The 27,661-nt window shown below is 41.4% G+C and overlaps 4 protein-coding genes across 5 annotated transcripts; 1 reads left to right on the top strand and 3 right to left on the bottom strand.

The window, feature by feature from the left end:
- Nucleotides 1–8,412: 8,412 nt before the first annotated feature.
- On the bottom strand, nt 8,413–15,390 carry twf2 (twinfilin-2). The gene is made up of 8 exons (XM_070959799.1): nt 15,140–15,390; nt 11,340–11,518; nt 10,760–10,855; nt 10,536–10,640; nt 10,048–10,173; nt 9,722–9,872; nt 9,314–9,435; nt 8,413–8,858 (listed from the first exon to the last, which is right to left on the bottom strand). The coding sequence occupies exons 1-8, from the start codon at nt 15,234–15,236 to the stop codon at nt 8,691–8,693; spliced, it is 1,044 nt and encodes a 347-aa protein (XP_070815900.1). The 5' UTR covers nt 15,237–15,390; the 3' UTR covers nt 8,413–8,690.
- An 889-nt stretch (nt 15,391–16,279) lies between these two features.
- wdr82 (WD repeat domain 82) lies at nt 16,280–20,544 on the bottom strand. The gene is made up of 9 exons (XM_070959800.1): nt 20,147–20,544; nt 19,143–19,240; nt 18,434–18,500; nt 18,208–18,307; nt 17,986–18,102; nt 17,720–17,875; nt 17,465–17,534; nt 16,962–17,104; nt 16,280–16,634 (listed from the first exon to the last, which is right to left on the bottom strand). The coding sequence occupies exons 1-9, from the start codon at nt 20,305–20,307 to the stop codon at nt 16,605–16,607; spliced, it is 942 nt and encodes a 313-aa protein (XP_070815901.1). The 5' UTR covers nt 20,308–20,544; the 3' UTR covers nt 16,280–16,604.
- Nucleotides 20,545–20,598: 54 nt separating this feature from the next.
- On the top strand, nt 20,599–25,476 carry glyctk (glycerate kinase). 2 transcript variants are annotated; one of them, XM_070959438.1, is made up of 6 exons: nt 20,599–20,708; nt 20,850–20,945; nt 22,617–23,003; nt 23,090–23,241; nt 23,327–23,502; nt 23,596–25,476. In XM_070959438.1, the coding sequence occupies exons 3-6, from the start codon at nt 22,648–22,650 to the stop codon at nt 24,478–24,480; spliced, it is 1,569 nt and encodes a 522-aa protein (XP_070815539.1). In that variant the 5' UTR covers nt 20,599–20,708; nt 20,850–20,945; nt 22,617–22,647; the 3' UTR covers nt 24,481–25,476. The 2 variants fall into 2 exon arrangements, with proteins under 2 accessions (XP_070815539.1, XP_070815537.1); XM_070959436.1 differs by lacking the exons at nt 20,599–20,708; nt 20,850–20,945 and having other exon boundaries at nt 22,503–23,003.
- Nucleotides 25,211–27,657, bottom strand: tcta (T cell leukemia translocation altered). The gene is made up of 3 exons (XM_070959439.1): nt 26,426–27,657; nt 26,284–26,335; nt 25,211–26,078 (listed from the first exon to the last, which is right to left on the bottom strand). The coding sequence occupies exons 1-3, from the start codon at nt 26,634–26,636 to the stop codon at nt 26,036–26,038; spliced, it is 306 nt and encodes a 101-aa protein (XP_070815540.1). The 5' UTR covers nt 26,637–27,657; the 3' UTR covers nt 25,211–26,035.
- Nucleotides 27,658–27,661: the final 4 nt, after the last annotated feature.

Here is a 27,661-nt window from a genome sequence, read left to right as displayed (position 1 = left end):
CCTGGTTGATTCGTCAAACAATGTGTTTCCAATTGTCAAGGCTTAAGATAGTCAAGTGTGCTTAAAATTTTTTATCTCTGCACATTTGTCTCACCTGACCGTTGTTTTCTAGGGAATCTATCTAGGAAATCCAAACTTCCACATCTGCTTAGTGTCTTTTAGGCCTGCTTTAAATGATTGTAATCAGCAGGCTGTGGAGCACTGATGTTGGTTTATCACCATATTGTTGTAAATCTGTAGAACACCATTTTAGTGCCAAAATCTAAATATTTCTAACAATAGCCTGAGCGATTTCTCTCTCTCTCTCTCTCTCTCTCTCTCTCTCTCTCTCTCTCTCTCTCTCTCTCTCTCACACACACACACACACACACACACACACACACACACACACACACACACACACACACACACACACACACACACAAGGTAGACTGAAATCAAAGGGACACATGGAAAATATGCTGTATCATAACCACAGCCGTAATAGCCATATCCACGAGAGCCTGCTGATCCCGATTAACTGAATCTCAGCTTTTTCCAAGAAATCCTGAAATGAGCTTTGTTTTTTTTTGTTTTTTTTTCTAAGAAGTCTTCTGGACTTTAACTATCCCTGTTGGATGTGGTTGAACAAATACTTTTTAGCACATTAAAATGGGACCTGACAGACATGGGAGAAAAGCAAAATCTTGCCTATTTCATGAAATTACATTCCCTTTTCCCTTTTTTCCCATTTGTTGAATGTGGTGTTTGAACACGTTTCTCAAAATGAGGGGTTTGTAGTTATTTGCTCCAGGCCCGAGATTATTATATGGAAAGGCAGTTTAAGGAAATTCAGAAGAAGCTTGAGACACATTAAAAATGATCCATGCGCATGTTTTAGTGTAGCAACCTGACTGAAGAGCTTTGCATAAGCAGGAAACCAAGAAGATGAAAACATACACGAGCTGACTGTGTGAATCTTCCTATGTTCCCATTCAGCTCTATTTTTTTGCGGGACATTTTTATATATATGGGGTTAAAACAGCCTCATACTACTCTCAAACAAATGCAAGTGCAGAGTGATTTGTTTTGACTTGAAAATATATATTAACATTTGGAAATAAATGCCTCTAATTTACAACCCATAACACTTGTAAATGAACACCAGCATTGTACATGCCTATCTGCACAGCTTAACAGCATTCAAAATCCTTCAGTTCATTTGTGTACCGTCAGCTTCATGGGGATTTGAAAATAAGGGCACCCCTTCCTGGGACCACTGTCCACATACCCCTGACATTTAGACAGGGGGACACACAGTGAATCCTAAAAACACTACAAGGCAACCACTTGCTTTAAAATAATATATATTAATCTTAATAAGGTGACCACAGTTTGGTGGTCAGAATCAGACACCTGGTTGAAAGTAGAATGCTGTGAACTTGCCTGCATCTAGAAATGAAAACACAAAAGGCCAGATAAATTCAGCACTTACTTCTCTAATGCATTACTTGAAAGACCTGTGCACATCACTTACACATTATGCTTCAAATGTGATTTTGAGAGTGGCTATTAGTAAATGAGACAACTGACAGGAGAGGGTGATTATGAAGATGGACGGCAGAGATCTTAATGCACCTGATCTGATATCATGATGATTCTGTTGCTCCAGGGCCATCATGGCGACTGATCAATCATGTTGTTTTTGATGTCAAAGCATTGCCCTTTGAGAAAAAGACTGGAAAAATACACAAATGGGAGAGGCTGGCCTGTCTAACACGTGGTTAGCGTTGTGAAATAATAATAATAATAATAATAATATCTATTTTAACCCAAACCATGATCTTTTCCAAAACCTTACCAAGTAGATTTGTTGCCTAAACAAAACCAAACAGTGACAGAGAAATGAAAATATGAATTGAACCAAGTCTTAAAATGTCAACATAACATTAAGTCCCACATCGGACATGGGCCCCAGTGTCCTTGTCTATTCATCCCTCATGAACTGCTCTCTATGGGACTTTGTTAGTTTTTGGTTAGTTGCAATGATGACCCTGGAGCAACATTAACTATGATGTTGAAGGAACAACAACCCAGGAGAGAAATATAGGAGATTCACAGGAGACAGCCTGAGATGACGGTTTGGGTCATGAAAAACAGCTTTCTGGCAGAAAGTCCAAAAGACAAACCTCAGCCCGCAGGTCTTAGATGTTGGGCAATTATTAGTGATACAGTGCTTTTGCCTGAACACAGCAGGGGCGAAGCCCCTGCTGTGTTCAGTGCAAAGCACTGAACCACTATTGTTCTTCTGTGCGCTTCTTCTTCTTCTTCTTCTTCTTCTTCTTATTATTCATCTTCCGTACTTTTTTCGGTTCGCTACTAGTCTAAAACGATAGCGAGCACCCAGGCGAATTATATATCAAAACGTGCGGCTTGATCGGGAATCGATGGCTATTATTTTTCTCTACAGAATACGCGTTTTTCGCGTCGTAAGACGCGAAAAACGCACGAAAAAATCCCATTCAAAGTAAATGGGAGACGGCGAAAAATGCGACAAAATCTCCCCCTTTTTCAACGAGCTACTGCTCCGGCATACTTTGACCTAGAGATGCCGTTCCAACTTTAAAACGTAGACACAAGTCTCGTGTATGGGTGTATTAAGTCTCGTTTTGATAGGTCGTATAGTTTTCGAGCAGTCGCAGTTCAATGACCGTGAGCGTTTTGGGAAAAATTGTGAGTTTATAATGGGTGTGTATTGCACGGAATGTTCGCGCTAGAGTGGAGGGGATTAACTGCCAGAGTGTAGAGAAGCTCTGAAAATTGCGTGAAACTTTTGTTTTCCACGCTCCTCCAAAGCACAAATTTCGCTGTACCTGCGCGAAACTTTCCAAGGTTGTAGTGCCGCTTGCGCTGATTCTCATGATGTGCCTGGCTAAGCGACAGGACTTACGGTTTTTGAGTTGTGAGCCTCTGAGCGAGGAGAGCGCCTCTGACCTCGCCCATAAGGTCCAATACAAATGAAAAATGGGAGAGACAGAAACCAGCCGTTTTTTAACTCGCTCTAAAATCCGCATTTTTCAGCCCAGCGAAAAAAGAAAGTGATCAGAGTGTACAGCAAAGCCTTGTGGCTCTCACGGTGAAGAAATTTCGGCAATAGGAGTTTCGTTGTCGGCGTGAGAAGCGTTTGTTCGGAGGGTGCGCGGAGGCCAAATTCAGACGTTTCTCAGAGTCTTGCAGACCCGCAGGTGGCCTGATCTCAAGTTGCCGTGGCAACCTCTGAGCCTAATTGCCTCTCCCACACACACACATATGGAGCTTTAGCTGCAGCTGTGCAGCTCAGTCAAATGATCAGTTCTCCATTAAGCTCTATAGTGACATGCTAACCAGCCACAGCCAAGCTACCTACTGGTGAGTTGTATGTGTTAGTGATGTAATGAGTGATGTTGGCCTGTTAGCGTTAGCCACAATGCTAACATGCTAATGCTAACATGAGGTCCTATGAACTTGTTGGTGCCTGGAGGTATACCTGTTGATGTCGGTTTGGTGTGCTAACATGCTAATGTTAGCATGCTAATGCTAATATGCTAACTTAGACTAAAATGATTGTTGAAGGCATTCTAATCATGGTTCAGAGGTTTTTAATGTGTTATGTGACATGCTAATTTAGCATGCTAATGCTAACATGCGTTACAATGATGGGGAAAGGCATTCTAATGGTGGTTCAGAGGTTTTTAATGTGTTATTTGACATGCTAATGTCAGCTTAGCATTGTCGCTGATGCTGAACACTAGGCACGCACACGGCCCGGCGATTGCGCACTGTATCACTCTCCAAATTTCCCGCCGAGGGGAATTTGTCTAGTTGATTTTAATATTATTTAATATTATACTTCACTTACAGCACACTGACCTGATAATACTAAAGTGAAAAGTCACTCAAATGAACTGAACAAGTAAACACCATCTGAGCTCCACGTCCTAAACATGCAGCGTGCCGGCTGCTAGCTAGCTGCCGAGCCAGAGTCGAGTGCTCGCCTCAAGATGATAAGATGACAAGATAGCCTCCTTCTTACTTTAGTCATGTCTTTGTTGAACTGTATCAGAAAACTTCCATCAAATGGAGAACATTTGTGGTCGCAGTCAGTGGTATCACAGCCTGTCATCTGACATGCTAGAAAGGAAAGTTATAGCAAGCTAATCGTTAGCATAGCAACAGCTGGCCAGGTTGCTTAGCTACTAGATTATTGGCTGCTTAACCTAAAATGTCTTTACGTGAAAAGCTAGCTAATGTTACCATGATGTGACCGCGATTCTGACTAATTTCCGATATCCCTCAATTGTCTTTGGAGATCTTTTTTGCCTGATACATTTGGTGAGCTACAACCAGCCAACTAGCTTAGCTAAAACCAATATTGTTTTAAGAATCAGGGGCACTGTCAAGGGGGGGCAGGGTTTCTGCTATCTGGTAATTGCTGTTACCCTTTTACGGGGAAAAATGAGCCCAATGAAAATAATTGCTGTGTTAGATGTAAAAATATTTTGGCTCTACGCGTTTCCCAGAGCTGCTCCTCTGATGTCCGCCCTCTTGCTCCTCTCTGAATTAACAGTTTATTTTTGACCAAACCAGAGCTGGCGGTGACCGTTGTAACAGTGGAAAGACGAATGAAGAAGGTTTTGGTGAGTTTTATTTTGTTTCTGTCAAGTTTGAATGAAGTGTGCTTTACAATGATAACATGACTGTTTCTGTAAATGGAGTCTGGTGGCTTAGCAAGAGAAATGTAGCAGCTGTTTCTGGTTAAACAAAAAGGATCTTACTCTTTAACAAGCAAGGGATTCTGTCTATTAAGTTGTTAGTCGCTAATTTTTGATCCACAGATTAAATCTGCCTCATGTAGGAACAGCCCAGTCTGGTGTGTGGAGGAGAGAGCGGGGCCGACCATCGGCTGCATTTTTGGTATGATCCGTTGTTTTGGTGGGACACCCTGGGGTGACATAGTCATCTCTTCTTTTTCTGCAATTCCCTCTGAGGAAGAGCAACCCTGAATGTCTTGATCATTCAAAGCAGCAGCAGCAGCAGCAACAACCTGTGAAACATCAACATCAAAACCTTGTCACATAAATGAAGCAGGAAACTGCTGCAACTTCATCAATAGTTGCTCAAGTAAAGTCATGATTTATTTTTAGATCCCAAAATCACATTATATGATTCAATGGGCTTCACGACGCCTGGTTTAATCCTCAGAGGAAATAAGGAAAATAAGGAAGAACTCCCACAAAACGAAGGGAAGATATATTAGATGGTCTATTCAATGGGAAACCCCCTAAACATTTATCAGACGTCGTTGGCCAGAAATGACAGTGGAGGACTGTGGTCAAGCTGAAGGGATAAATAAGAGAGGCACAGGTTAAGAGTGAGATGGGTGCATTTGTTGCCTGTATACAGACTTCTAGTTCTACAAGTTCTACAAGATGCAAGTACCACAATGTTGCTTTAACTCTATTTAAAGTTGGAGTTTTGGCAAAGCTGGAGTTCAGATATATTTCACAATATAAGAAACAAAACTGCCTTGAGGGAAAATTAGGTCCCATGGGACAGTGTTTGAAACTATGTGAAAATTGCTGATAAAGGCAGGGCCCGCAGTGTTGTTTACTCACATATTGTAGACCTATATTTCATTCAGTGCCTGAAAATTATTACATGTTGATGTCGTGCTAAAGAGCGAGAGCTGCGACCATGAAGATGCATTCGAGATGCAACAAAATGATCTCAGTGTAATAATCTCAAAGATTTTCATCTAGATAAATGTTTGATAAGTTGCCATCTTGAGCTTGTGATTGAGCCTGTGGCTCTGATAAAAGCATTGCAACATTTTTATGTTTGCCATAGTTAACTGCATCTGTGGAGATGCCAGCAGATTTGCACTAAGGCTAAATCTAATGAATGTTTTCTTTATTGATAAATCTACCAATAATTTAGCAGTCAGCCATTAGCAAAAACAGGTCAAGCGCAAGTTCCCTGAGCCCAAAGTGACGTCTTAAATTGTTTTGTTTTGTTCGACCAAGCTTCTTAAACCCAAAGATTTTCAGTTTACCGTCATGGAAGATTGAGAAAAGCAGCAAATATTCACATTTGACAAGCTGTAACCAGGAAACTTTTTACCTTGAAATGTCTTAAATTGATTATCAAAATAGTTGCAGATTGATTAATTCTTACAGCTCCAGTTTGGATTGAGGGAACTGAAGTTGTAAACTGGGTTCCCCCATATGTACTTTGGGTGTCATGATAAGATTTGAGATTCCCTTTATGCAAAATATTTTCCCTGATAAAAGATCTAGTGATGGACATTATTATTATACAGTAAAATAGATGCCCTAGAGTGTTTTGTTCCTTTTTAACATTTTGGAGTTACAGAGCCCACTCTTGGATTGGCTTCATTGCTGTGTTACACGATGCTGGCATACAAAGGCATAGAGGACAGGACCTGATGTTTAAAAAAGTCTACACATGATTAGTGGCCACAGTTCCTTCAAAGACCTTTGCACAGTTTATTTCCAGGTCTGGTGCTCTTTCATGTTGTAATTGCATCAGTAAATCTTTTCATCTTGATAATCAAATCAAAGATTACAAGTTAGCCTCTTGAAAAGGTAAGTGGATTGGCACAGCATTTATTTAGTTCAGTAAAGCCTAGTACCACACTTTGGTACTATAACAACCACTGAGACTTCACACAGGTTTTGTAAATCTTCTCCCAACTGAAAATACTCACTCTCATCTGTTAAAGCAGATAAAACACAGAAAAACACATTATTATTATTGTTTTTATAACAACAAGCCATTATTGTAATTTGTTTGCAAAATTGAGCAGCTCTAATTCACCATCAATTTACTACTTTTGTTTCCGTGTTTCATATATGAACACTGCTACCTATTTAAGTAAATATTCTCCAAAAGATTTAACATTTTATTCTTACTTTTTCCAAGATCTTCCTCAAGCGGTCTCACCACCTCTGTGCACAAGTTTATTCTAATCATTTCCAGCTGTGACTGACTCCTTTGCTTCCATTATGCAGTAGATTGCAGGACAGTGGTGCCTCTCAGCACCGCACTCCACAAGCTAACACCACATATTTGTGCACTGATACCTTGAATACAGTCAGATTTTCCTGTGTGAGCACGGTACATATGCTGATCTTACTAAGAATTAGTAAGTGAACTGATGTTTGGCACACAATGAATAAGTGTTGTCCTCATCCAGTGCGCAGACAAACAGGGCTTTCCCAGAAGATTCTGAGAAAAGCTTTAATTGCCTGGAATCACCAGCATAAATCCTTCCATTGTGTGAGAGAAAACCTTGTTCATCATCAGCAGAGCTTTGTTCTCAGGGAACAGGCCCGGAGAGGACTGCTGATTAAGGCTGCCCTTCACTGAAGATATACACATATTTTGTTGCAGGGCACAGTGTTGAAAATGTGACCATTGTTTTTATTCATACTCGGAGCATGGCTCTGGGCGTCGGCTGGAACGTCAATAGGTTCATCGCTTTGGTCCAAACTGAAATATCTACTACTGGATGGATTGCTATGAAAGTTAGTACAGACATTCATGGCCCCCAGAAGATGAATCATGCTGACTTTGGTGATTCCAACGTCATGAGGTTGGAATTTGCAGTGTCGAGTAAAATGTTACAGCAATTACTGGATGGCCATGAAATGTGATACACACATTCATGGTCACCTCAGGATGAATCACCAGCAGGTCAAAGTTCTCACTTTCCTTAATTGTGGCCAATTAGTTGTCTAACCAACTATGAGTCCCTCTACTGCATATCATTAGTGTCATCGAAAAGTGACTTTGACTCATTGCAGGCCGTGTATTCTGCAGAGGCACATGGTAAACGCAGACGAGGAGGATTATGAAAGGAAGACATGTTCAATATTTGCATCTGACTGGTCTCACAGCTGAGATAACCTCAAAAATGGCCAGTGGTTACGCATTAAAAGAGCTATTAACAGCCATGAAAAGTGATCTTACAACTAAGAACAGAGGTTTAATTGTTCCATGTCCATCCTAACCATGTAGAATATTTTCGATGTGATAGGAATTTCCATCCATTGAACATTTCATGTGAATAAAAATACACAAATCTGTAGCAAGGTCTAATACCACAGTATAAACAAGAGTTTATTTAGAATTTAATTTCATATTGTTTATTTCTTACAAACATTGTTGATACAAAACCCATATTGGAGGCTAGACATGAGGACTGAAACATTTGACAATGCATTTACAATTCAATACAAGTCTATTATACTGTCAACTGCAGATGTGTTTTTATAAATATAAATAACCGGACAGATTAGCTTAACAATAACAAGGTCATCTGTCTGGGTTTCAGCCTCCAGACTCTTTATTTAACGGATAAACGTGGAGGATTTTCTGTTATACCTGTTCAGTTTTCTTAGATATGACAGATATATTTCAATTTTCACATTTGTCTGTGGGTCTTTGGGGGAGACAAACCAAAGATAACTTATCAGCATATTTTCATCAAAAACATTTTTGTTATGTAGCACAATTGTTTCAATAGACAAACAGCAGAGGAAATCCATTACTGTGCCCATTCCTCTGAGCCTGATGAGGTGTTAGTGGGTTGGGGCAAATGGGGAGGACTGGAACTGCAGACTCGACTATAGGAGAAAATGTACCCGCCTCTAGCTGTCCTGTATAGCCCCTCCTGGCCCCTTAATGAGGCGCTTGTGTCCCCTTTTCCCTGCCGGGCCGCGGGGCTTAGCGAAGGCCTGTTTGTGGGCATGCTGCTTGGGATGGACCTCGTCATACAGAAACTCCTCTGTCAGCTCATCTCCATTATCGATCTCCAACTGCACATGGATTCAGAAAATAAAAATAGGCATGCAACCCATTAATCGGCCTGGTTTCCATAAGTTGCATAAGTTTCGAACAGTAACCACGATTTTAGAAATGTTGTGGTCACGAGTCTAAAATCCCTGAATACACCCTTCTATATTTTTTCAATGAACAGTTCAGTTATGTGTTCTCTATGAGATTCTGTCTTCCAGCATGAAGATCTGAATGTTGTGTCAAAGCTTCTCCACACTAAGGATACAGTTCTCCAGGAGAGACACTGATTTCCTTTTATTTATTGCTTTTTGTACATCTAAAAGCAGTAAAATTGAAACACAGAATCCGCCTCCAAAATATCCACAATGTGTGAACAAAACATAATGAACAGGACCTCAGTGTTCTCAGTGCTACAGCCCTGTATGAACCCATGGCATTTTCTGTCCCTCTATCCAGCCATCTATCCATCTGTTACCTTTTTAGCAATTTCCAAATGGTAGTCTTTCTCCACCTCCTCCAGTAGTCGACTCTTGCAGCTGGAATACAACATCCGCTCCTTAATGCTACAGCTGTATCCTGGCATGGAGTATATGAACACTAGCGACGGAGAGAGAATAAAATTTATTGGAATCATAAGTAAACATTGCATGTTGATGCAGATTAGCAGTTTAACACAACAAGAGGTCCCAAAACAAATCTGGTATTGCTTAAATTTAACAGGCCTAAAAGTTGGGATCCATTGATATAAATGACAGAGGATGCATGATTGCTCTCTCGGTGTCTCTCAGTGTCTGCAGTCCAGATGTGCACCTCATTGTGCAATGCATGCGTGTACAGATGTGAAAAGAGGAGGATTATCAGAGCACGGGCCCCAGTGACTTACCAACAGATTCCAGGTAGTCTCCTTCGTGGGAGTGTTTGTACAGGAAGAAGTGGTATCTGGGAGTGTCTTTGGGAACTCTGCGAGGCAAATCGCGAGTATCTGTCGGGTTGGAGTGGACCAGCTCGATTGTCTCCTTCTCCACATCCAACCTCTGAAGCACAATAGTAACGCACAGTGTACAGAATGTTCAGTTCTGTCAAAGTAAAATCTCAGGAGTCTTAACATATCCACGCTCCTGCTGCTCCCGATGATGGTTTTTGAGTGAAGCCAAAAGCTTGACACTGGAACAATGCAGTTACCTCACTCCTATAACTCCTGAAACTCACCAGTTGGATGTAGTTGATGCGTTTTTGGGCCAGTTGCTGCAGGGCTCTTTTGGCCGTCTCCTGCAGTGGGAAAGCGAGGCCCTGAAGTGTCTGGTGCTTACTCTCCACACTGATCTCGGTCTTCACCTGCAGGGGGCAGCAAGCAAACACACCAATCCTTTCAAGCCTCTAAAAGAACATCCAAAAACTGCTTAAAAAGATAGTGTGGCTTTATATTTTCTGTACTGTAGCACAAATGTATTTTCAAAAAGCACTTATTTCACCCAGTAGATTTAAATTCTCTGTGTCTCTCCTGATCCACCTCATATCTCCATCCATATTAAATATACAGTGAATATGTATCAACATACCTGTTTAACTCGGCCCTGAAAAGGCAATCACAGCAACAAAAGGTTAGATTTCAAACACAGGCAGTTATATTAATGACACAAGCAGACTTTTGCACATGCAGTGATGACAACACTGCTGAAGGGATGTTGACCTCTCACCTCGGTGATTTTGATCCTCTGGAGCTCCTGCTCGGCTAATGTGAGCGGGGCAGGACCCGAGCAGGATGACACATGACGCTGGTAGCCCAGCAAACAGATGTCCTCCTAGTGTTGCAAGCAAATCAAAAGGCCATTTACAGGCAGCACAGGACAAATACCCAGAAAACACATCATCAAAGCAAAATCTGTCACAGTAAATCGGAATGAATTGAAACATTTATGACCTCAGTTGTGCCAAATATCTCATATTTCACGTGGCCACCGCCAAACTCTTTCTTCACTGTGGCACGGGTGGCAGCATACAGCATCTTCTGCTTCACCTGCAACCATCAGAGGGGAAAATATATGTACTGTTAGTGTAAATGTTACTGTCAGAGAGACTGAATTAAAACTGCTGATAAACACCTTGAAAACCAAAGAGATAAGATTAATTAGGTATGGCGCTCCACCAATTTTACCCATTACCCTGATGACATCATCCAAACCCTGATGATGTCATCAGAGTTATCTCGGATTGTGCTCGAGTCTAGGGGTATTTGAAAGCCTGTGTTACAAACTGGGGGAGTGGGATTTGAAAGACCTGGGCACTAACCAGGCAGGTAGGGTTGCATGAAACATGCTTTTAAGGTGCATTATGGGAAATGTAGGATCCAGCATTTTCGGTGCTGTCATTTATGACTTTTGGATTATTATGATTACTAATGCAACATTAAATTGGTAGAATACTGTAAATCTGAGGCTTTTACCCATCAACATCAAGCTTCAGTTTATGGTGGAGAATGACAAATGTGTGCTACAACATACCGGAGACTGGTCAGGAGACCATGATATGAAGATCCAGTCATAGCCCTGTGCATTCTGGGAATCGAGGCGGTACAGGATGTAGCAGGGCTCCTGGTCGTCGAGGAGAGGAAGCAGGAAGTGATCATAATCCTGGTCCCAGCTCTTTTCTGGCTCTCTGTAGGCCCCCAGCACCAGCTGCTCTGAAAATCAGACCAGTACTCATCACATACCTTTACCCCCTATATGGAGCATGCCCTTTGCAGAGCATGTTAACACATACAGTACAAGCTAGATGATACTATAGTTACCAGTCATGAGCAGTAATGATTTGTGATTATAACCCTGATTCCAAAAACACGAGGACGCTGTGTAAAACAAAAATAAAACAGAATGGGATCATTTGCTAATCCTTTTGACATATACTCAACTGAGAACAGTACAGAGACAATATATTGAATGTGTGACCTCATCAACCTCATTGATTTTTATAAATATATATTTATTCTGAGTTTAGTGCAGCAACACTTTTCAAACAAGTTGGGACAAGAGCAACAAAAGTCAATCACAAGCAAGCACGGAGCGAGGTTCACCACTGTGAGACACATGACTATGAGGGAATATGACGACTGCGTGGGCTCAGGAACACTTTGTTAAACTGTTGTTGGTTAGCAGTTTGTTTGCAAATGATTGCATTCTGTTTTTATTTATGTTTTACGCAGAGTCCAGCCTTTTCAGAAATACAGTTGTAGGAGAATTCTTGCAGTTTTATTATGCACCTCTTCAGGCCTTACTGTACTTTATATGTTCATATTATTAATCGTACATGTCATGATGGAATGGTGCTTTCAGGTGTGCATATTTAGGAATTTGCAATATATTCTGGTCTGTTTAGCATAAAAGAAAAAAAACAAACATAAAAAGGTCTTTTCTCCCAACGAAACAGTACTGCAGAAAACAATAGATAGCTATCGAGATGATGAATAAACTAGTCCTGACCCTTTGTTTCTTCAACATGCATATTCCTCTTAAGCCACGTTGATTTTGTCTCATTTTAAGCCACTTTTTGATACTTTTAAGCAGTAATTTCTGCACATGATCACTATCAGGTCTCTATATTCTAAGTAAGTACATTTTTCATATGATAAATGATGATAAATGATATGACAAATACAATATAAACAGCTATACTACAACCTGGTCCATGTTGTCAAAAATAGAAGAAAACAGTGTCATCAGCTAAGGCTGCAACTTACAGTTATTTTCTTAATAATTGCTAGGTCGATAATATGCCATATAAAAGTGGCAAATCTTGTCTAAAGCCTGAGGTGACATCTTCAAATATCTTTGTTTTGTCCAATCAAACGTCCAGATTGACAGTATTTAATTTAAAGTGTTATAAAACAGAAAGAAGCAGCACATTTGAGAAGCGAGAACCTGAGAAAGTTTTACATTTCTTTGGTTGATTGTCAAAAGATTTGCTAATTTTAGTAATTGATTGTTGCAGCTCTGTGGTCAACCCTCCACACAGTCGCACTGCAGACCACTGCAGACAGCGTGAAAGCCTCAGCTGAGAGTCCATGAGGCCTCGCTGTTTGCTCTTTGTGTTTGCTCCGTGTGCTGTGGTGAAAGAAGGCAAAGAACAGCCTCTGGGCTAAAACTATTACCAGGTTAATTTCTGAGTTGACAATCAAAACCTGAACAGCGCGGCTCTTTGAAATAGACAAATCACACACATAACATCTAAAGTCTGGTGTCCTTGTCGGGTGCAGGGGGATTTCCTGACATGATGCTATTCTGAGGCACAACACATTCCAGCAAGGCACGCACATACTTTCCATTAGCCATTCTCTCTTAGTCCATGTTCGTATTGAACAGCATGTAAATGACTCACTGTAGGTGTTATGTGTGGTCTTTTTTCCTTGAGGTTAAAACAAAGTAATAAAAGGATAAGACAAACGCCATCAGGGGGCGGTTGGGTGGTAGGAAATCAAACGACATACCACGCCAGCAGTGATGACACCGACCAGAATGATCATATTTCTCTCTTGACATTGGGGCGAACATGAGTGTCACTGGGCAGCAGCGAGCAACCATGTCAAGTCACATGTGGCTCAAAATAGCCGAGTGACGCCTGGGAAAATCACAGCGCTTTCGTGGGGAAGTGAAACCCAGCTGACACTCTTCTGTCTCTGTAGCACCAAGCTCATGTCTGTTGACATCAATATTCCAAATATGAGACCAAATATTTGATATGAAAGCCTCAGTCTGCCAAGATAGACCCCCAAAAGTCCCAGAATGCGTCTGTCGCGAATCAGATTACAGCTGGTCAGATACCCAAACAAGATATAAACACCTCATGAACATATCAGTCCGCCTCCATCAGCTGCTACCTAGAAACCTATTGGCTCACTTTTTCACAGACGGCTCAGCTGCTCTCACACAGCTGACGCAACCCTCTTTTCCTAGAACATAGACAGAGCCTGTAGCAGCGGTTGACCAACGTTTGTTTTTGTTTTTGACCCCTTAATATGAGGCCATGTCTACTTACAATGCCCTGACAGCAGATGAGACAGTCTGAGAACTGGAAATGATTCTTCGATGAAGCCCCAGTCTGTGCCCTGAGCATCGCTTTTCTCAGGAAAAAATAAAAGATACATAAAAAAAGAGAAACCCAGTGATCTTTGGAAAACCCAGGTTTAGAAGCGATTCCCAGAATCTCTAAAGACTCATTAAACTGTAAAAAATAGTCTATTTGCTGCCATAAAAATTAACATTTTCAACCAGTTTTTCAAGTTATTTCCTGATCCAAACAAGTTGCATGCGCTGGTGTTACACTGTATTATTTCATTTTTTGCACAAAATCATGTGTTTGTTCTGTTCTTTGTTCATCCAAAATCAGCTAGAGGAACAGTATATTTCATCCAGAAGGTTAGACGAGTGTTTTAGAGCAGCAGTAAGTGTCGTGAAACAACCTTTTCAAAGATCAGCCGCTGTTTACTTTTCACAAAAACAGACTTTAGCTCTGTGACTTGAATGTAATGTTAACACATGAGACACACAAACTGAATGTATACTGAAGTATTTCACAAGAAAAGGGCAAAAAGAGGCTTAAATATAAATCTAATTTTGTCCAGCACAGTTAAGTCGTTTAGCATTTCCTCCCTATATGATTGTCTCGTGACCCCCACACATAGACTGGAACCCATTGGTCTATGGTTTAAGAGCAAAGAGTTTGCAGCTCATGACATGGTTTGAAAGCTCTCTGAGCCACCAAGGCCACAACAGCCATGTTTTAGCTATAGATGACAAAGCAGTGATTTAACATGGGGACCAGGGCCCCTCAAAGGGTCCAAAAATAAATGAATAAACATGAGAGGTCACCAATTGATTAAAGGGATTAGAAAAAAAAAACAAAACTGTTTGTCTCTGACACAAAACTAGGTTTATTTTTTTAGGATTTTCTTTTCTTTTCTCTCATTGGATGAACTGTTTATAACTCATGTCCACACAAACACCACAGTATGTTATTGGTGGTCACATCGTTTGCAGACGATGTTTCATTTTGTTTCATTGCACCCTCACATTAAGAACTTCTCCCACATTATTTGCCGAGTGTCAACTTGTAATGTGACAGCTGCCCAACAGATTGTTTTAAGGTAGTTTAACCTGATTTTAAAGCAACCCACCCACCATCTGCGATAAATGAAATTAAGATTAAGTACTAAAAACACACTCATACACAAAACTCATATATTATCCCACTGAGGGCCAAATCCTCCCGTTCATGTCTGCTCCTCTGCACACTGTCCAGGGTCACTCACCATCTTGGATGCACACCTTAATGAGGCGCGCTGCTCCACCTCTTGCCCTGGCCAGGAACTCCCTGAGCTCTGGCGTCACCACCAGTGCAAGAAACATGGCGGGGCAGCAGTCTCTTCCTCCCGCCCAGCGCTACAGCAGAGGTGCTGAGACAGAGAAGCAGTAAGCAGGACTGGAGTTTCTCAGCACCAGGAGCAGATACTCAGTCCAGCCAAGAGACACTGATGTCCAAGCGAAGAAGCCTGTTGTAAAAATGTCCTTTTCTTCAGATGATGTGACTCAGTCCTTTTCTGACTACTGAAGAAGAGGCTTGCTGACTGTGTCTGGACTCGCTGAGAGAGTGTGACGGTGTGACAGAGGGCATCGCTCAAGTAACTAGGACAGTATCATGTGCACACAGTGAGGGAACCTGATCACCTCTCTCCCAAATTTAGCACCCACTGGCTGACTGTCGGCCCCGAGTGCTGGCCCGTGAAACCCCCCACCTCACACCAGGGCCTACAGAGCAGGAAGAGATTGTGACCTGTAAACCTTATAACCAACTTCTGAGCCAAGAACAATTCAGATGTAGTCACAAAAAGCTTTTGATGGAATGATACTTAGAGAATCGCCGCACTGTTTTACCACTGAAACACTGGAACACCAAAACTCTGCTGTTTATGACCTACAAGTCACAATGATTTGGGCTGATGAGCTGGAAAAAAGAAAAAAGCAACAAACAAAAAACCGCAAAAAAGCAACCAAATTTGATCAAAAGGAGCAGATTGCTTAAGGCGAGTTTGCACAACTTACTCGACACATGACAAGTGATGGTCAACAAATTGTGTAAGATGTTTCTGATGTCATGAATCCCCTGCTGAGTGTCCTCCCAATGTCAGACCCACAAATACACAACTGACATTTGGGATTTAAATTACACATTTTAACTGAAAATGAATCACACTGACTACTAAAGCCATAAATAACATAGAATAATTTGTACCTCAGAATAATTGCCTTTCAACAGTGCTATAAACATGTGACTCAAACAGGAAAGATTGTATGTAAAGTTCACTTTTGGGTTTCAGGAAATGTGAAACTGACTTTCTGAACTGATACTAAAGTGAACTGGTGCAGAAATAAAAATGCATGCCAGTGGGTTTGGTTGGATTCATTCATTAAAAAAAAAATATTGTAATAAAATCAGTAGTTAAATTGGATAAAAGCTTCTTGCAACATTGGACTGGACTGTGCAATTTGCATGTACACACACCACAATAATAAAGTTGACAGAACCAATATCTTACAAAGAAAAGATTTAATGTTAAATAGAAATATAAAAAAAAGAATAGACAAACAATCTATTTCTTCAAACTACTTATTTACAATTTGAATTGATCAGGCCAGACTTCCTGTGAAGTCGACAGAGAGCAGGCTGCGCTGACCCCTGCTGGTCACATCCACTTTGGTCTTCATCAGATGCCGTCATCAGTCATCGATGGTGGGGAGCCAGAAAGCCTGAGAGATGAGAAAGCATTCAAATTGTTCAGTCACATCAGAATCTGCATGTGTGTTTGTGTGTGCTGCATAAAGGTGAGGTTAGGTTTAGGTTAGATTTGAGTCATTGTGGACCTCACGGGTGTCAAAAATAACAATAACAAAACAGTATAAGAATGTGACGCAAAGAAGACAAAATCCATGAAATGCTCAGTGACATCACACTACATATACATGTTTCTGGTACTAAAACCCCCCAAAAACAACTGAGGCAAACATGTTAAATCACCTGCTGCAGCTTCAACAGTAATCACTGAGGAATTGAATCCACACTGCGGCCTCACTCACCATGTTGGAGCAGGCACTTGCAAACGTCATGAACTTGGGGTTAAACTGCAGGCAGGTAATTGGTCCTGTGTGCTTCCCGTCTAGTAACGCCACTTTCATACCGCTCTCTGCATTCCACACGTGGATCTTTCCATCCTCAGAGCCTGAAATACATGGATTAATGAAAACAAAAACTTGATGAGAGCATATGGCGGCTCAGTCCTGCAGTCTTTGAAATAATGCCTTCCAAAGAATGTTGTTTGTGAGACATTTCAGACTGTTTGTCCTTCTGTTACACTGCACCACTGAGTAAAGCATCCTTTCGTTTAAATATGCCAAATGATTGCGATGCAGCATCACTAGGATTCATTTGTCTGTGTGTTGCTTCAGTATAACTCTAAATCAACCGATCTGGGACTTGTTATACTTGATGAAGTCGACATGTTGGTGTTGCCCCACAGACGAAATAATGCATGAATCCATTTCCAACACTGAAGGCAACAACAAGGATGATCTTGACTTACCAATCATAACAAACTGAGAATCCGGAGTGAAAGACGCCTCCAGTGTTACACCTTTACTGTTGTTGTAGCCCTGTGAGAAAATGAACAACAGCATCCATGAGCAGTTCATTTGAACACAACACAGGGAGTTTGTTTTAAGTTTTGAGATCCTCATCAATTCTTTAAAACATGAAAAAATACCATCACCGTCTTAACTTGTTGTATGTGAAGTGAAATGTTTTGACCCACTTTGCCTGATGTTGAGTTGTCTCTTACCCCAAAGGAATGTAGCACAGCACCCTTGAAAGCATCCAAGATGCGAAGGGCTCCGCCATTAGTGGAAAGAAGAATGAGTTTCCCGTCATTGCTAAACTTGAGTCCTGTCCACTCGCATGTCCGGTCATACTGAAGCTTGAAGGTTGCAAAGGGACCCTGTTGACGAGGGGGACCATGAATATTTTGCTCCAAGTAAATGAAGGCTATTTACTTCAAATATTGGATAAATAAATAAAGCATCACTCGCACATATAAACAGTTCTCACCTTGTCAAACGACCGCAGATCATAAAGTTTAACCATTTCTGAATTTATTCCAGCAGCGAAAATTAGGCCCTCTGGATCAAAGGAGCACACTGGCTTCCCCTGCAGGTGCATCAGACCCTACAGATGACAAGGAGGTCAATATGAGTTTTATCCCTGCTTCCCAAATTTCATTTCAGTGCCACACCAATGGATTCACACCAAATTATCACTTAAGGCACTCACCTGGCAATTAGGTGACCGCAGATCCCATAGTCTGATAGTTTTATCTAACGATCCGGAAATAAACGTGTCGTCCACGGGAGACATGGAGAGAGATGTCACTCTGGTCACAATAAAAGAGGAAAGAGGGAAAAATTAAAAAAAAAAAAAAGAAAAGGGACACAAACTTCAATTCAACCCTTGACATAAAATCAAGGTACAGGCAGACAAGCTTGAATCCAGTCCTCACCTCTTGCTATGACCAGGAAAGTAGCGGATGTATTTGTTGTCATGAAGCGAAAGGTACCGGATGGTATCTTCAACAATAATAACAGAACAACATAAGTACAATGTAAGAGACCAAACATGACAAGCAACAGCAAGAAACAAACTGGTGTCCAAACATGAAGCTGATTAAGAGCAGCTCTGACGAGTTGACTCAACCGTGGGCAAGGCAGTCACTTGTACAGTTAGCTCCTGTATGGGGCAGAATCACAGACCCTCAAACTGTACAAACAACTACCTCAGACCAAAGTGAGCAGTGATTCCTCTGTGAGCCAGCAGCAGTCCACAGCGGTACGGCATCCTGTGAACATCAACCACTTGCCAGAGTCCCAACAGTCCAACCAGAGAAACATACCATAATGCTGACAGATTTGATATCAAGACAAGATGCCTTCTCCTGCATTACAGGGAAGCCATCCAGTCGTCTGAATGTGTACAACAGCTGCAGCGGAGTGAAATACACAACAAACATCTCGACATGTCTGGCCCTGTATTTCCATTATTAATGACTATTCTCATAATTCATGAGCACACATCTCATTATCATTACACAAATATTTGATTTTTTTAATTAATTAATTAAAAGACCATTATCACCTTGAGCACAAACTGAAACTTCTTCATGCTACATAAGCAAACAAAAACTACCAACAAGTATTTGTGCATCAACATACCATCGATTTTGTTGGAACTGTAGACCACAGTGTTTGCAGCATGTGTGTACCTGATCAGATCCACTCCATACTTCTTACTGTACAGAGTCCTCTTGGGTCTGCCACGAATCAGATAAAGTGAGAGGGAAAAGAAGAAAGTGAATAAGCATGTGAATCGATAAAAGGCGTTAATCTGTGCTGACAAAAAATCTGGATGTGTTTTTCAAATTATTACAACAGCGCAGAATAACCTCTGCTTTAAATCTTCAAGTACTGATCACTGAGTGTCTTTGGCTTTTTGTTCAACAAATGTAAGACAGTTTTTAGGTCTGACATTTTAAGAGGAGCATTTGTTATTTTCAGATTAAATCTGACAGTGGGCCTGCAGTGAGCACTCAGGCTCATTCTTGGTTATATTTTCTTATTGATTGATTAATTGTTTGGTCTACAAAAGCTGTGCTTGCCATTTCAAACTGTCATCTTCATAGTGCTTGCTTTGTCCATCCAACACTCTAAACCCACCATACTGGATTTACATTAAATAACAGGAAACATTTGATGGTTCCAGCTTGACAAATATGACAATTTACGCATGGAAGAAGCTACGAAGCAGCAAATATTTGACATTTTTGCTGTATAATAAATTACTTTGGTTGGTGATTCACTTTCTGTTTCAGCACTAATAGGAATTTTAACCTCTTATTTAAAAATGTTGATAATCCCATCATGTTCAAGTTAACAGTAGCTGTGTTTTCATCAATATGAGGTTTGTAATCAACTCTAACAAACCGGATTGAATTGTAACATCAGTGACTTTGTATTGCTTACAAAGACATTACTTTAGACACAAGAAACCAGCAGGATTGGTGTTGGAGGTGTTTTTAAAACTGCCTGCGCATACAGACATTTCACATCTCGTACAGTCGCTGCTGAGTATTATCGCACTGCAGCAGGCCTCGCTAGCTAGCATAGCAAGTAGCTAACGTCAAAAACAACAGAGTAAAAATGACAAAAACCGCTCTTACTTTCCCTCTTGGCAGTCGTACAAGACTAACGAATCGTCGTCGCTGCTGGAAATAATCGTTTCTCCGTTTGAACTGAAGTCAAAACAATTAATTTTGTCTGAGTTTTCTCGAAACACCTTAGCAACTCTGAAGCTCCGCAGCACATTGTCCGTCAGCTTCATGATGGCCTCTGTGTGTCTGAGGGGAAGCAGGCCCTCGTTTTACTTGAAAACGGCGTACAGACACCCTTTATGATAAATCGTATATGTATATGAACTGTAGTGGTGCTAACAAGTCCTTTTTGAAGAAGTTTAGTTCAAAAACAGCGACGAAAGCCCGCCTGTGGTACTTCTGATTCACGGGAATAAAAGGAGGGAGCGGAAAGCACCGCCTTCGCCACGTCGGTGACGCGCATATTCATCATCTGGCACGCGCACTGATAGGAGATCACATGATATGCTTGTTATCGCGATAGTTGCATCCTAACGGGAATTATGGTCTGTGCACAATAACAAAACAGCAGAAACAAGAGGAATATGGGTTTTCCTTAATACAGCGAATTAACAAAAGGGAGTTCAGAGAGGCAAGTCGAGGATACAACACGTATTGACTATCACTTGAACCCAACTGGACAATTTCTGTCTCTCTGGTCTGAAACTGAAACTCTCCAGTCCAGCACTTTCTGCCACATTTAGCAGCTTGTGTTTGTTCTGTTTTCTGTCAGCTTCTGGGTTTTTCACCAGGACTCAACATGGACGCAGGAGAAGTGAAAAAGACAAGAACAACAGGAGTTTTGATAACCCGGAAAGCGACGTCTGAGGTATGAGTCAACTTTAATTGCTCTAGTTAACGCCCCGAGTGTTTTTGTTGAATGTCATAAGAGGAAACGTGAAAAAATAATGATACAATTCAACACTAACACAATTCCTCGCCCTGATATATAACACACGAGATATTTTTCGAGGCTTGACATAAATGTTTAGCTATTCTCTTTAATATTAATCACTCAGTGTAATGGTGAGCAGGTGGCATCTTCGTACGTAACGCCTTTTATTGTGAAGAAAGTTTTAATATCCGGTGTGATCTTCCCTTAAATTGTTTCACATATTGTGAGGAAAAAAAATCACATGCATTTCACCACTTAAACGCATATAATTAAAAATAATGTCATAGTTTTGATGGTTTCATTTACTCAAACGAATGTTTCTAATATGTTATATACATACCTGTTTGTGTCTGGGCAAACTCCTCTTGTAACTTTATATTGCTATATAAATATATTGTGATTAATACATTTTCTGGAAAATTCTGAGAAATGGTTGATAGACAAAACAGATGGATGTTTTGGCTCATCCAAGAGGCAACCTCACAATGCAAACTCACTCATCACATTAATGTAAAAGTTATCTAAAAATCCATTAAGTCCTGCTCATTGATTTGTGACATTGCCTATATTGGCCTCACACCACAGTTTGAAAGGTATGACAACAACACCAATGGTTGAACAATTTATATCATTCACCTACACTGGTTTCTAAGGACATGTGCTGTTGTCTTAATTTACAAATTGGTTTTATTCATTATCCTCTAAATAATCTTTTCCAAATGAGGACAAGCCAAGATGTCATACGTTGGTCTGTTGTCCTATGTGGCAGTAGATAGTACCATATGTCCGTCAAGTCCTTTTGGCTGATGACTGAAGCTTTACGTAAAATATAACTCACTTAGCAATTTGGCATTTCTTCTCGTGAGAGTACAATGCACACTTAGGCTTCCATGCCTCATTGACATGTTTGGGCGGGAATGCAGGTGTGTTCACAGAGAAAACAAGACTCGTGGCCAGCGTGCACATGAAATCATCGTAAACGTGCCGTGGGTTGTGTACCCTTTGAAGTACGCCGCAGCGTGAATGGCTCTAAAGTCTGTCTGATACTATGCTCAGGAATTTCACCACTGATCTACCAGCGCTGAACTAACTTCTGGTATCGCTGATTCCCCCTTTGTGTTCATCCAGTACGGGGAGGGGAGGATAATCAAACAGCCTCAGAGACACAGCTGGGTGGTCAGTGGCTTGATGTGTCCTGTGGTCCATTCAAGTCAATCATTACACAGAGGGTACACAACTCAAGTCAGTATCTGACAGATTTTTGCGAGACTGCCTGACTGCTGAGCTGGAACTCACACAACAGGCTTCACAGGAATCCACAGGCTTTATATCCCCATTGCAACCTTGGCAGGTAGGCAGCCTCACGAGTCTTGAGAAAACTCAGTTTTAGAGGGACATGGAAGAAAGCTGCCATGGGCTGTTTGTTACTTTATTGCAAATCTCACAGACATTTTCATCTTTTCAGTTCACTCTGCTTTTTGGTAACATTGTGCCAGCACCTCACCTTGATATAATGTTGTTTTTTTAACAGCACTCACTACATCATGCAGTCTATGTGTTTGTGGCAACTGTCTCTCTAAACTATGTCTGTATGTTATCTTTCAGGCAATTTCTGCTCAGACCCACTGAACTGTCCATGGCCCGTGTTCTCTCCCTGTTCCGGCCTCAGCCTTTTCTGGCTCTTTTGGGTAGGAGAAAACCTACGTTATGCAAAATGTCAATGGACTCACGGGCACGTGGGGTCTTTGCAGCTGCAGTGGAAGCTGTGCAGCCAGACACTGTGGTCCGGCAGAGTATAGAGCGCAAGGAGGATTCAGTAATTATTGATGGTCATAAATTCACACTCAGACACAACCTGCACTTGGTGGGCTTTGGAAAAGCTGTGCTGGGTATGGCTGCAGAGGCAGAGAGGATTTTGGGGGATCACTTAGTGAAAGGAGTAATAAGCGTGCCACATGGGATTCAGCAGACATTACAGCAGCATGGGAAAGAGTAAGCAAACGCCTTAGGATGTAAACAACTCAAAGTATTACATGAACAAATAAGCAGCACACTAAAACTTTTCACTTTCATCATAGCCATCTGTTGTTAAAAGAAAACAGTCGCATCAAAGTAATGGAGGGAGCAAAACACAACTTGCCTGACGCTGATGCCCAGGAGGCCGCTGAAAAGATTAAGCAGTTAGCCAGTGAACTGACGGACAAAGACCTGCTACTTGTCCTAATTTCAGGTAAATCTTCTCTTGTTGCTTCTTCTCTTCAAAATCAGACCTTAAAATGTACATCTCTAATACAAGGTGGTGAAACTGTGTCTAGGTGGAGGCTCTGCCCTGTTGCCTGCGCCCATCCCACCAATCTCGCTGCAAGAGAAACTAGATGTCACCCGCAGACTTGCAGCTGCTGGAGCCACCATTCAAGAGCTGAACACTGTGAGACGAGCTTTGTCTTTCTTGAAGGGCGGAGGACTTGCGCAGTGTGCTCACCCTGCTCAGGTAATGTACTTTCCTTTAAAGCTTTTATCGAAGCACAGAACTCATTCTGGCTTTATACTGCTGAATATCACTCCTTTAATCACTTCTTCACAGGTCATTGCACTGATATTATCCGATGTAATTGGGGACCCTCTAGACTTGATAGCCAGTGGTCCCACAGTGCGGAGTGAGGTGTGGCCTGAAGAAGTTTTGTCAGTCCTCGAACGTTACAAGCTGTTGAACTCTATACCAGCCTCAGTAAAGGATGTCCTTGGGAAACCTTGTGCCCGGGAGAGTAAGGATGAATCTAGTCCATCAGGACATGCTCTCAACGCTGTAATTGGTTCCAACGGCCTTGCCCTCAAGTGTGCAGGTCGCCGTGCTCGAGAGCTAGGTTTCCGCCCTGTTGTGCTGGCACTAGGAGTGTGTGGCGATGTGAGGTCAGTCTCCAGACTTTACGGCCTCCTGGCGCGCTTTGCCTGTTCTCGAGTGGAACCTCCTCCAGAGATCGCTGCAGAGATGCTGAGGCTTGGGCCCGAAGTAGGTGTGGAGAGCTGGGACCTCTGCCGTACCATGCAGGTTCTGGATGAAGGGCGTACAGAGGGATGGGGCGCCACATGCGTGTTAGCTGGAGGTGAACCCACAGTACAGCTGACAGGCACGGGTCGAGGTGGTCGAAACCAGGAGCTGGCTCTGCGAGTGGGACTGGAGCTGAGAGGCCTGGAGCTACCACCTAATGGTCCTGTCTTCCTGAGTGGTGGAACTGATGGTCAGGATGGACCCACTGAAGCAGCAGGAGCCATCACTGATGGGGGGTTATATGAAGAGGCACAAGCACAGGGGCTGGACATTGACAACTTCCTAACCAACAATGATTCATACACTTTTTTTTCTCGTCTTTCTGCTGGACAATGCTTACTCATACCAGGCCTAACCTGCACCAATGTGATGGATGTGCACATGCTACTTATTCCACCAATTCCCATAAACATAAGTTAATTCCAGAGCGCACAAAATGATCCAAGTTGGGTGGATCTGACTTGGCGACATAGTACCTGTTTTTGTAACTTTACACAGACATTCTTGCTCAAATCTGCGAAACTCTTTGTGAATACATGAAAGAACGACTGGTATTTGTTAAATTCTAAAACCACAAAGTATAAATGTGGTGGAATAAAGAAGGTGTCGCCAGTTTTGTTATCAGCATTAAGATTTCAGCAGGGAACAAAACCCTAATAAATAGTGGACTTGGACTCTTTCTCTTTTTTTTTGTCATCGACTCTATATTTCTAAATACAACAAATTTAATATCAATCAAGCTATTTGCTCTAAACTTGCAGTTGTATTATCCTCCAGCTTTACTGCTGGTCTCTTCATGTACTTCATGGTAAAATTTTCAGATAATTTTGTCATTAAGTCATTAACCATTTCAGTAAAGACACACTGCAGTTAACGTATTGCAGACGTCTCTTTACCATTTCCACATTATGATAACTTCTCAGTTATAACAGCCAAGAATTACCAAGAAATTTACTTGCTGTTGGTCCTTTCAAATACACACTGTAAAATCATCTTCACATCTCGATCACACACGTGGTTTTCATTCAAAACGTGCACTTTAAGTGTGTCACAAACAAGGTAAATGTGCTTGTCATCAGTTATTTTATAATGCTACCCTACTTTGACCAGTTTGTAGAGATTTCTTTTCACTTTGACAGTTTACGGTGAGTCAGCATTGAACAAAATGAATGAAACATGAAGAAGTCAAAGGAGGTGAATATGTTATATGTATCCCCTATTAATGCATTTAAAAATTCACAGAAAAATCATGGACTGTGTAAGACATGAACTGCTTTTCATGCATCTGTATTCCAACAAACCATATGCATCGTTTATGAAACAGCAGTGACAGAAAGGACACTGTCCAGTGCAAAATATCTTCCTAATCATAACTAAGCACATGCACATCATTCACTTCTTCCTGTTGATGTGATTTAGGGTCACCATAAAAAAAAAAAATCCATCCACGATCCTGCGTGTCCTGGCTTGAAAAACACTTTCTTTTCCTTTCATACGTCATTCAAATAAAGTCCAATTATGTTTCTTTCTCGTGGTCAGAATGGATAATTTCATGTCTGCTGCCAAAACAATGTTCTTAAAGCATCTTTAATTTACACACGTTCATCAATATTTTTCCACATTTGTACTGAAACCTCTTTAAAGAAAAAAAACAAAAAAACATGGCAAAACAAAGCTGACCATGAAGTCAGGGGCATCATCATTTAGGTATTTATGCAGAGTGCGGTTCTACTCAATGACCAATGCTGACAGGTCAAAATAAATCTCTCACAGCACTACATTGTTGGTTCGGTGGACATCAGCGTGTCACTTGGTGTGCATGAAAAATAACATGTTTCTGCTGGCAGTCAACAGAAGGCGCATGCATCTCAAATTCACTGAAGATGCTTTATTATCAGCAGAACCAGTGTCTCTGGGAGATGCAAACTGTAAGCTCTCACTTGAACAAAGTCCGAAGTCCAAGGCCATTGTCCTGTTAATCTCGATGAGTCTTCAGGGTTTCTCCTGCTCGACTTTCCCTGCAAGAACAACAGAATGTCATTACTAATAGACAAAGTGCATTTAGGTAAAACATCTATAATGCTACCACACACTTTTTACTGAGCTGTGATTAGTGATAGATTAGCTTTACATGTGGCAGCTTCAGCTAACAACATAATGACACTGCATCCAGTCAATTGAGCTGGGGAGGGGTTGAAGCGACATGGATGCTCGGACACCTACCATCCACTCAGGTGAGGTGTTGCGTCAGGTGTGCCTCCGTTCTGTCCAGTCCCTGAACAGCAACACCAGAAGACAGACATGAAGCGAACGTGGCTAGCACTACATTAGCACGTGATACAGATATGGTCTGATCAAAACTCACCCTGTCGGTAATACATATCGTTCACTGTGTTCCCGTAGACTTTCCACGCAAAGTGAATGGCGATAAGACTAAAAATCAACCAGCTGAGTAATATTTTGAATATGGAGACTCTCATGTCGTTGGCAAGCCAGTCGTCAACAAATTCCGAGAGGAACGACAAGCAGCTGTCAGCGATGCGGGACAAAAACTCAAAATCCCACGGCTCCTCCATAACGTCCGCTTATTCAGCTCTACTAAAATCAACGGGGTGAACTCTTTAACCGATGGATGATATATAAAAAACACCACTTTGGCTATGTAACGTATGACATCCTGGCCGCCATATCTTTACAATATTTACATCACTGGCGAGGAATGAAGAATCGGAGATGACGTGTTTTACGTAGTTTACGTAACACAGAAATATTTCCTGTTTAGCTAAACTATTCATCTAATTACTGATGTATTATCACATTAATGTGTCTACAATACACCCCATTATTTGTAACGTTTTGCAGTTTCAAACGAACGCCACTACCAACGCAGAATAGTAGCTAACTAAGCTGGTTGCCCCGTTGGTGAGCTCAGTACTCCCGCAACGTTTCCCTACGCACAATTTGGGGGAAAAATCTAAACGTTGTATTTTAACTGCTGTTCAGCACTGGGTTCCATCTTCAGCTACATTTTCGTAATCCCGCAGACGTCTACTGTCTGTCAGGGGTGATAGACTACGCGCCCGGAATGAATTTTACGCTTAAATACAGCATTTCCACACTAGCTATAGCAGGCCGGGGACGGAGCCACTGCAGCTAAAGTGCGTGAGCCGAGTAAACAACTGCTCGTTTCGGATATATGGTAGACCTCTGTTACATGACAAAATCCCACTGAAAATCAAACTGGCTGCTGGATAAGAGATTAAGAATAACTTGGTTATCCTGTAAGGAACACTGTGAGACTGAACACACTAGCGTACTGAGTGATGAGAGCATTAATGTGCCTGCTTGCTCCAAGCTATATTAGATATATCAAATGTCGCTTAAAAGCCAAGCAGTCATCCCTGTTTTATATTTTTATTCTAAAAAGCGATCGTGTATGTTTGCTAGTGACGGTGTTAAATATATCTGGAAAAAAAAAAAAAATAATAATAATAATAAAAAATAAAAAAAATCACTAAAACAGCCCAAAACAATTTATATAGAGAGAAATTCCCCAGCTAAAATTTTACGTATCCGGTCTCACGCATTGCTGTGTATAACG

This window comes from Chaetodon trifascialis, chromosome 3, assembly GCF_039877785.1.
Source record: "Chaetodon trifascialis isolate fChaTrf1 chromosome 3, fChaTrf1.hap1, whole genome shotgun sequence".
NCBI classification, from domain to species: Eukaryota; Metazoa; Chordata; class Actinopteri; order Chaetodontiformes; family Chaetodontidae; genus Chaetodon; species Chaetodon trifascialis.
This window is presented reverse-complemented; position numbering and strand designations above follow the sequence as displayed.